This window comes from Primulina huaijiensis, chromosome 2 (genome assembly GCF_012295235.1).
Source record: "Primulina huaijiensis isolate GDHJ02 chromosome 2, ASM1229523v2, whole genome shotgun sequence".
Taxonomy (NCBI): domain Eukaryota; kingdom Viridiplantae; phylum Streptophyta; class Magnoliopsida; order Lamiales; family Gesneriaceae; genus Primulina; species Primulina huaijiensis.
In genome coordinates this window covers 30,375,213-30,385,387 of record NC_133307.1, presented here as the reverse complement: position 1 = coordinate 30,385,387, position 10,175 = coordinate 30,375,213, and the positions used below count along the sequence as shown (strand labels likewise).

Below are 10,175 nucleotides of genomic sequence, written 5' to 3'. Positions count from 1 at the left end.
GGAGCAGAGGTCAATGCTGCCATAACTGAACGGGGTAGGATTGATAGAGGGTGAACCTAAGAATGAGAAGTCCGCGGATTAGTTGATTGGCAGTTAGAGGCAGGCTGAGATGTGCAACCTGTGCTTTGACTATTACAGCCAACTGATGTAAATTGAGACAAACCATTGGAGGAACCACAATTCGTTAACCTGTGAAGTCCATTCGGACCATGAAATACAGTGGATGAACGCATAAATTGTGGCACACAACATATTTATAGCTCAGGGAAACAGGTTAACATAATTTCAAAAATGACTTCCAGTCTTATTGCCCCAGAAATTGCTTCTTCTTTACCAAATGACACAAGTTTCATAGAATGAGTAGGAATCTTCCATCTCCCTCTCTCCCTCGCCCAAGAAAAATATTGTCAATCCCACCCACAGCTTGGCTCCTTTAATTATCATGAATGCTTAATTACCCAGTTTCCCTCTGCCATCAAGGTTGTAAAAGGCTTCCACTGCTTGCTTTTTATTCTTCTCTCCAAAATTTAATAACAAGAAATTATTAAACTGCTTTATCTGATGGAGAAATGGAAGAAATCTAGTTAGGATTCTGTTCATTTGATGCTTGCTCTATGGTTCTCTCTTTTCTTCCATCTATTTGTATATGTTTGGCAACTCCTGAGACCCAAATCTCTAATTATTCTATTGATCGATTTATTACCTTATTAAACTTTATGCAAATTATTTTGGTTTTATTGGTTAAAATTTTGATCGTAGGGGCAAACTTTTGGTGTAATGCATAATTAATCACTTACAATCTTAATTAGGGAGCTTAACTTCTTCATTCGTTTTTTCTCATTGTGGCTTACTTTTGAAAGGCACGTGTCTAGACTTTTGGCCGTGCACTCTTAATGGTTACGATGTTTTTCCCGCCAACGGTATCATCCAAACTTCGAGGAAACACAGAAACTAATCTATTAATCATAAATCTAATGGCATAGTCCAATCAATACTGCTAACCCAAACCAAAAGGTCCCATGAGTTTTGAGCTTGATGATTGCCATTTGAATCCATGGGGAAAATGGAAGTCTTCAGGCTGCCAACATACTCGTTACAAACAGTTTCCTGCCAGTGTTCGTTTCATAACAAGTATATGATGCAAGTAAAAAGGGGTGTGCAATGCAGGTGAAAAGGGGCACAGCCAAAGTAACCTTAATATTATTTCTGGAAAGCAGCTTAAGGATGACATAGTTTTTAATGACTATAAACGGTTTGTCCATTCGCGTGTCAATATATCGTGGTGCTTTAGATGAGTCAGATTTCTTAGACCCAGAAAGCCCTCCATCTGCACTTCCACAGTAATCAAGGAATTCAATACTAATGCAAAGAAATCCATAGAAAACCATAAAAATAAGAAATAAAATTTACCTCGTGGAACTAAGAACTGGGGCTGGAGATTCATCAACAAGTTCCACTAAATTCTCTCTTCAGTAGTTCTCCCTACCAGGAAAAAAAAAAAAGCATTGTTGTACCCTGTACATGCTGTCTAAATTTCACAACACAGATATTACCCGTAACTCCGAGGGAGTTTTCCGCTTCAAAGTGGAAGTTGAAATATTTGAACCACCACCACCTCCGGATCCACCACCAAGCTGAAGAACATTTGCGAAAACATTTGACTTGAAGCAGCAAACTTAGTCATCCTCTTCGAATGCAACTGCTAGGCTTAGCCGGAAAACATCAAATATGGATTTTAAAAAATCAAGATAAAATTAAAATTGTGTAAAATCATCAGCATTCATAACCAAGAATATACCCCCAAAAATATTATATCATATATATTGATATAAGTAAAAAATATTGTTTTTTTATTTTGATTTGAATAAAAAATATTAATTTTATGTTTAAAATATTGTTTTTCAATGTAAAGGATAAATTTAGATTCATAAAACTGTTAACACAACTTCAATAACTTTAACAATATAAATATCTTATGATGCTTCACACACAATTTTTAAGTTATTTAAAATAAATTTGTCCAAACATATTAATAACTTATTTTTAAAATAAAATTATTTAATTTATAAATTGTTTTAAATAAGCTTATAAAATATTTTCAGCAAGTTTAACCAAATACTTGAACCTCAAAACAACTGATAATCACCCACCTGGGCTTTGATCAGATCACATGATAAGATAAGACATTCATCTAGAGATCTCATATCTCCATATCTCTCACATTCATGTTGTAAAAAGGGTTCTAGTGTTGTGAAATATTAGTGGGTGTTCTCGTAACACTCACGTATCATAAGTATACTTTGTTCGCAATTAGGATAGCACCAATCAAAAGTCCCAATTCAAATGCGTTGCACAAACATTCTCTCAAACTCTTATACCACATAAACATTTCAGATGGGTAAAGGCACAACCATCGAACTTTCCCAGAGCTTCATTTTATATCAAGAAAAACAGCAAAAGCACCCTGATGTCAACCAGAATTTTATTTTTCCAAATTCTTCAATCTGCCGCATCATGAAGTCCTTTTTCTTAGACTGGATGGAGGTACAGCACCCCACAAATAAACGTGTTCAAAGACGCTTTGCTCTCCAATCGACTGTGAAGTTCTCATCGTTTTCTTCATCACTTGATGAATTTTCCCGAATAGAATCCTCAGATGCAACTTTGGGATCTCTAACTTGAGCAACAGTCTTAGAAACTTTAAGCTCCATTTTCTTCCTTCTCAATATTTCCACCCTATCCCTATAAGACCTGCAGACTCGAGATGAAAGGTGACATAAGTATCTGAGTAGAGATGCTCGAATGCAGTGAGATCCTGATAAAATAAAAATTCATATATACATGCATGTATAGTGTTTCACATTGACAAGTTACCTTTGTTCTACAGATTCTGCCTCTTCGATCATCTCGGCAGCATCAAACTGCAAGATGAACACCCGTACTTTTATATGACATACAATATTAGTATATGAATCAAACGGTTGGTAATATGTAAGATGAGTCGCACCTCTTCTTCTTCCAAACGATTGTCTATCTCCTGCAAATCATCTTGGATTAACTTTTCGAACTCCTTGTATTCATCCCTGCCCGGATTAGAAATGGAGTATTAATTCAAACTGAAAGAAGAAAGATGAGATCATACCTCAACGTAATTTCGGGTCACGGAAATCAATTTATAGCAGTAATAATTATCGTTAAAGCTACACCTATTTGCATGACAAACTTTAGGCCGCCGCCGGTCGATATATTTTTATATAAATCACTAATATCAGCTAATATGAGCAAAGCATTTCTCTGCATTGTCCTTGACAAGAAAATGAAAAGTCTCTAGCATCAAAAATTGTGGATCAACTACCACCGTCCAATCCATAAAAGCCATAATATTCCCAAACACTCCACATCAGATATTAAATGAGAACATGAAATTGTAGAGCCCATTTCCTCTCAACACTAGTTGAACAACTATAAAAACCATTCTCGAGCTCACTTAAATGTATTGATCTAATTTGTATATTTAAATCCCAAGGTCCACCACATTATTATATTATTTGTTTCTCAAAAATAAATAAATATACGTTCCACAAACAAGTAGCATGCTTATATTGTCACACTCCTCTAACAGCGGTTAACATGTTGTCACCCGCGAAACTAAATGAAAATAAAGATGCATTATGTGCATGTGAAAAAATAAATAAAGGAAAAGTGAGAGGCAACTCACTTGACATCTGGCTTCACAGGAGTAATGCCTCGCGCACGTAAATCAGAATCTTTGTCATCAAAAAACCCTTCAGGAAGAGCTCCTCTGACTTGTTTGTCTTCAATGCCAACAGCTATTTTTGAACCCCGCCTTAAATCTTTGGAAGATTGAAATTCAGGATCGTGTTCACTCTCATACGGAGCCATAGCTGATACATTGTCTATCCCACTAGCTAGGACAAATGGCTCCACTATTTGACTTTTTGCAGCAACCGATTCTTTGTGTGACTCACGGTCTCTCAACTTTCCCGAATCCCTTTCTACAAGAATAGAACAAACTCAAACACGGGTTTACTTGAATGAATAAAACCACAAAAGATAACGCTTGTTCATTAGGATTGCAAATGTTAAATGAAAAAGTATATAACGGATTTCTCGAACTGTGATAGCACTCCACATTATAACACAAACTACTCAAGAAATTTTGGAAACAGAATTCATTATAGGGCTGGCTAATAGATCAAGGTGACAAAGGTGAGCGTTCAGACAAATGGTGCTGCCATTTATTATGTCAGACTGTGTCGTGTACTTTTAATATCTGTTATACTATTAAAAATTATTTCCCACATTGATTAGCTCATCCTGTACCACTGGAACATTGTGGAACACCAACAAAAATTCGAAGTCTTCCATCACTGTCAGCAAGCTGCCCCTAGTTAATACTAGTTTATTCACCAGGTGGACATGATCATACATCTTCTTTTGGAAAACAGAAGCCCGTCCATTTAACAACTCTCCCAGATCAACTTCTCATCTACACCCTATGCACAAAAGATTGAAGGTTCCTACAATGTTTTCACACAAAGGATTGGAATGAAATCCCTAACGTCAAACATACAGCATTGAAAAATATACGATCAGGCAGTAAATAGAGGGGATTGAGAAGCCAATGTGCAAGACATTCAAGAAATTTATAATTGATAAACTATGGTTCATTTGACTTCATTACAGTCACAAATTGGCACAAGTATATAAAAAATCAAACAAACGATGAGCCCATCCAACAATATGATACCAAAAAAATTAAATGGTAATATTAAATCAGATTGTTACCATTTTTCCGCCTTTTTGGCTCATGATTATCAAAAAAACCAGGAGGGGGCATAGATGGTCGATTCTTAGGCAATGCAACTGATGGTTTAGATTTCTCCAGCAACTCTCCGTGAGACTCAGGTTTAGACTTCGGCAACTCAGGTTCAGGTTTGGAGCTACTGACCCGATTTAGTGCAGCTGCACTAGCTTTGAGTTTGTCAATAGCCTATACAAGTATCAGTATCCCGTTAAGAAAGTTGAGTGGACATTACTACAAAAGCAACAACAAAGAAGCTTGGAGAAATTTTGCTTCCCAGATGGGCAGATGGGATCAATAAAAAAGCATGGATACTACACTGTAATTGCAAGTGCACAACACTCCAGTCACTACTTAGGTTTTATCAAACATCTAGGGCAACAATTATCAAAGCCCTAAATCCAAACTGTGAATTGCTGATTTACATGAAAGAAAGGGGTCGGAGGGGCGAGAAGGCATGACTGAGAATATCAATGGGATTCAGTTTTTCCACCTTTATATTTGGATTAGTGTGGAATTGCGTAGAGGAAGGACGGCAAGCTTTAAATGTTGGAGAATATTTGTACTTCCACAAACAAGTGAAACACAAAGAGCATATAATGTCAGTGTTCAGCTGCACGTAGTCTAAATCTTAGCCATACAGGAACAAGACCTCAACCAAACATAAAATTACCACCAATTTTAACTCAATGCGCTACTGTGAAATCGGGAGACAAATTGGAGTAAGACATTAAACACCCTAGCTTCATCCTCTTACAATTCCACTGTCCCAGATTTGATTCAACATTTACCTCATTATGTTTACGAGAAGCTTGGTGTGCAGGCCATAGGGACTCGGACTTGATGACAACATCACAAACCCTGCATACTGGTTGATCATGTTCATCGTACCTACATTTACAATTGGCAAAGAATCAACTTGTTTGAATAAAAATATTGCACCAAAGAACACATGGTGCTTGAATCCACGTGCAATATTAAAAATGGCCAATGTTAGTCAAAACGATACCACCCATTGAACCAGGTTTTTCCATTACGGTGATTTGAGAGCCTGAATACAAGTCAATCTTACGAGATATATACTGGAGGATGACAAATTCTTTAAAACTTGTAAGTGTCTCTATTGTTCCTAAGATTAGCAAGTTTAATCAAATAGAACAACATGACCACTACTATAGCATCGGAAAGGCCAAAGAGAATGCACAGCTACATTTTATTGCTCAACTGTAAAACAATGCAAATCATGGAACAGATGGATGGGTATATAATGACAAAACAGAAGAGAAGCACATAGGTATGTATTGATTTAATAGCAAAACGCTGGAAAACACTTTTTTCTAGAAGCTCAAGCAATGACAGATTAACCATAATTTTATACTTTTATATGTTCCCCTCGCATGTAAGTCAAAGGAAATGGAGACATATAGCCAGAACTGATTTTCAAGATGTATCCTGATTGGATATTAACAAACAAAAGTCCACACATAAGCACCCAAGACCAGCTTCATGTTGAATTTTTTACAACCTCACTCCGTCATCATATTATATTCACATTTCTCAAAGGCTCGAGCTCATGGTGGGCGCCTCAAACAATGATTTAAATGGTGTTCGCTTAATCTTATTACAACTAAAACATGCTACTAATAGATTATTCTAGCACTTTATGTATAATCTTGAATAAACTGCAATAAAAAATGTGTTGCCATGAAATTTGCAGTACCTAATGAGAGGAGAATCGATGCGCTGCTTCTCCTGCTTCTGTGCATTCAGTTTGGCTCGAAACAAGGCTTTCCTCTTTGCTTGCACATCCATTTTCAAATACTAATACTACATGCAAACCAAAGAAAATAAGAAAACTGAATTTAATCCAAATACAAAAACTTAACCACAGAGATATCAGTCCAAATTTCAATTATCCAACTTCTAGAACTCCTAATAAATGGAACAACCTTAGAATTTGCCACCAACAATATAATCCAACAGTACTAAACAACACAAAAGTCAGAACTAAGCAATCCACAATCCTTAAATCATGAAAATCAAGTATTGTTTGGTCTAACATACAGAAATAGGAAACTATAATCAACAATTGCAACCAAAATTACACTCTTAATGGCAAACTGTGAAGCCCTGGGTCTTCTATAAAACGGGCAGCATCTCACCTATATTTTGACTATATCAAAGCATCATCTTGCAACCACAATTCTCAAGTACACCTAAGTCCCACAGATAAGTCTAGAGAAAATAGTAAGTGTTCAATTATCTAAAGGAAATACAGTGAGGCCCCGTTACTCTAATCGTATTTAACTAACATGCAATTAACGATTTATTAATGTAAGCAGCGGAAAACAATTTTAGAAAAATTTCATCATGACCTCTCCACAAGTTGGACATCCTGGAAAATCAAACAACAGTTTACAAATATAAATTCTGAAATTTAGAATACAACATAAAACAAGTAACAGCTGCACTGGCCAGGACTTAAATAGTAAAAGTCACATGCAGAGCACACCGGCTCAGTCACACAAAAACAAATAAACTTTAAAAACAAGATACAACTACTCGGGGCACCTCTCCGCTAATTTATAAAACTCCAACGTAATCTACACTATCTATACTATATTATAAAGCTTGAGGCCATTAGAGTAGCCGTTTTGGTATGGCCTATAACAAACAATCTCACTGGCCTCCACTGGCAGAAGATCTACCTTGCGGATCATCCGAACCCGAATGGCCTGCCATGGTGCCAAAAAGCCGCCACGGCAGCCCTCGAGAAAGGGGTCAATCTTCTGTATATACAGTTAAACAACAATGCTGATAAACATAAACGATGTATACGCATATCTATGAATGAAATATGCAATCCATGTTTGGCTCAAATGCAACATGTAAGAAAGAGTCAATAAATGATACAATAACAACTGGAACAATGCCCAAGCTAACAATAAATAGGGAATCACTTCGTCACACAGCTAAATCGCTCTACCCAAGTATGTTAGGTATGTCGTGATGTGTCCGATCTAACAAGAACGATAACGCTCAAAATGAATGTCTTAATATAACATGTCATATTTCTAAATGCCATAAAATGTTTCAAACAAATGAACATATAAACAAGGTATTTAATATAGGTATACTAACTAATCACACAAGTACAAATAACAGTACATGAATATGCATATATGTAATTTATGTGTTACCATTACTCTGCCGTAACATATCTAACCATTCAATGGCGGTCCAAACGATCAACTTGAACTTATAACTTCAAATCTTTGGCCTATATTAATTTAGGTTGCAAGTGGATGGATGAATTTGAAATCTAAGGATTTTGATTATATTAATATTGTTAACAATGAAACAACAAATGAAATCTTAAATGCAAACCTTAGTTATTTAAACATTAGATACACAAAATAAAATAAATTTCAAATACATTCACTATTGGATGAACTTGAAATTTATTTTAGTTAATATAAAACATTATATAAACATAGAATGAGTGGATTTGAAGTATATCAATCCAAACGTAACCTTAAATAACTCACTAAGCTGATAAATATTTAATTCCCAGTGATTCCAGTAATTCAACTAAAATTCCTAATTTCTCAAAGTTGGACTATTCTCCAAAGTTTCAAGCCATTATCGGTCAATTCTAGTCAAACATTCAACTCATTGATCCAACAATAATCGCAACCAATTTAATTTCCCAAAATATCACACCAACTAATTCGGCAATTATTTTAGGTTGTCGAAAATATACCTTTAAAACGTCCAAATTCGATACCTAAAACATTAAACCCAAACAATAATCAATATATTGCGATAAACGAGTCAAAAATCAAATTAAATTGAATGGGTAAATTCTCACTCCCCGGCAGCCTGCGAATCTTGAACAAGGATGTTAGAAACAAGCTGGAAAATCGAGTCTAAAATGCTCAAAAATCGAAGCACCTCGAATTAAACTCGGAACAAAGGCTGCTCGCGGCGGTACATCGGAGAAACTCGCCGGAAAAACAGATGGGCGACGGGAAACGAACTAGGCTTGCTCGAAATTGGTCTAGAGCTCAAATACCATCGACCCTCCGCCTAACATCGAATAAATCGCGGGCGAAATGGTCGGAAAATCGATTAACAACAGCTCGCAACTTGGGCTCGGGTTGACGAAATGAGGCTCAAATTCATAGATTCGTGGCTCGAATCAAATATACAAGTAATGGGCTATCACTCGCAGTGGTCTCCGGCCACTTTCCGGCCAAAAGGGGCGATGGAGACGCGAAATGGGGAGAGGGAAAGAGAGACCAACAAGAATGGAGTTAGGGGTTAGGTTTTCTATTTGGGGAATTTTGGTTTCTTTTTTTTTTTATTCGCGTGTGCGTGCGTAGACTACTAAACTGGTTTGTGTTAGACGATTTTGTCGTGTGGTATTTAACTCGAAAAAGTATTTTATATCAGATTGGAACTATTGGATTCGTTCTTGTTCATGTTCTCATAAGAAATATGATTGTGCTCGAATTGATCGATAAAATTGTTATTGGACGTATGTGTAGAAAGTATCGGAATCAAAATTAAAATCATGATCAGTTGATGATAAATCAAGATATCACGATGCTAAATCACTAGAAAACATTTAGCTTAATCTGAGAAGAATTGTTATTAATTATCTAAAAAAAGTCCCTCGGGAAAGAAGTTAAGAAGATGGTTGGTGGAGCGCCTGAATTTTATTTCAAAATTATAATTTTGATATGTATACATGCATCATCGCTTATTCTGATTTAGTTTATCCATTCTTCATGATTTACGTTACAATAGAGAAATGAGTTAAGGGGAAATTAATTTTTGGTTTCGAGAGCGATCCACAAAGAGATGACAATGCATCGGAGAGGCGGGTGAAATTGTGGGATTACAAGAGAGAATGGATACTGAAAATCTTTGATACCTANAAAAAAATTTGTTTGTGAGTTTTTTAAGCGAAAGAAAAGAAGGAAGCCTAATTATTACAGATTTATTATATTTTTTAAAAAAAATTACAGAATAACCTTGGAGTAAAGAAATAAAAACCGAACAGTTTTATATTAAAATTTGGTGATTTAAAGTTCAGTCACTTTAAAGTAATTATTTATTTATTATTTGAGTTTCATTTCTCATGCTCTGCTTCCTAATTCTTCGCGCCTAGAGCCCACATCACTCCAAGCAAGGCAAAACGAATTTGCAAAACAGAATCACAAAAACATATATATAGAGAAATGGCTCAATGGAGGTACAGAATTACAAAACCAGGTGAATTTCTTGAGCCAAGCAAGCGGATATCACGCGTATCTCCTCCCCGTGTAGCTTCGTTTATTATTCC

At 35.9% G+C, this 10,175-nt stretch overlaps 1 protein-coding gene and 1 long non-coding RNA gene across 4 annotated transcripts; both read right to left on the bottom strand.

Annotated features, from left to right (window-relative positions):
* Positions 1-202: 202 nt before the first annotated feature.
* On the bottom strand, positions 203-1,801 carry LOC140961527 (uncharacterized). The gene is made up of 3 exons (XR_012172367.1): positions 1,554-1,801; positions 1,411-1,482; positions 203-1,327 (listed from the first exon to the last, which is right to left on the bottom strand). It is a non-coding gene; the product is annotated as an uncharacterized lncRNA (long non-coding RNA).
* A 383-nt stretch (positions 1,802-2,184) lies between these two features.
* On the bottom strand, positions 2,185-9,212 carry LOC140971533 (protein ABA AND ROS SENSITIVE 1). Of its 3 annotated transcripts, XM_073433839.1 has the most exons (9): positions 8,697-9,212; positions 8,589-8,612; positions 6,546-6,652; positions 5,617-5,716; positions 4,810-5,014; positions 3,719-4,016; positions 3,008-3,083; positions 2,875-2,921; positions 2,185-2,751 (listed from the first exon to the last, which is right to left on the bottom strand). In XM_073433839.1, the coding sequence occupies exons 3-9, from the start codon at positions 6,635-6,637 to the stop codon at positions 2,571-2,573; spliced, it is 999 nt and encodes a 332-aa protein (XP_073289940.1). In that variant the 5' UTR covers positions 6,638-6,652; positions 8,589-8,612; positions 8,697-9,212; the 3' UTR covers positions 2,185-2,570. The 3 variants fall into 3 exon arrangements, with proteins under 3 accessions (XP_073289940.1, XP_073289942.1, XP_073289941.1); XM_073433841.1 differs by lacking the exon at positions 8,589-8,612; XM_073433840.1 differs by lacking the exons at positions 8,589-8,612; positions 8,697-9,212 and having other exon boundaries at positions 6,546-7,985.
* Between the last annotated feature and the right edge of the window lie 963 nt (positions 9,213-10,175).

Excerpts from the sequence above, each read along its gene's own strand:
- LOC140971533 (XM_073433839.1), bottom strand. The coding sequence starts at position 6,637 with ATGGATGTGCAAGCAAAGAGGAAAGCCTTGTTTCGAGCCAAACTGAAT. Across the intron at positions 5,717-6,545 it reads ATCGATTCTCCTCTCATTAG|GTACGATGAACATGATCAAC; the intron begins GTACTGCAAATT and ends TTGTAAATGTAG. Across the intron at positions 2,752-2,874 it reads GCAGAATCTGTAGAACAAAG|GTCTTATAGGGATAGGGTGG; the intron begins GTAACTTGTCAA and ends TCGAGTCTGCAG.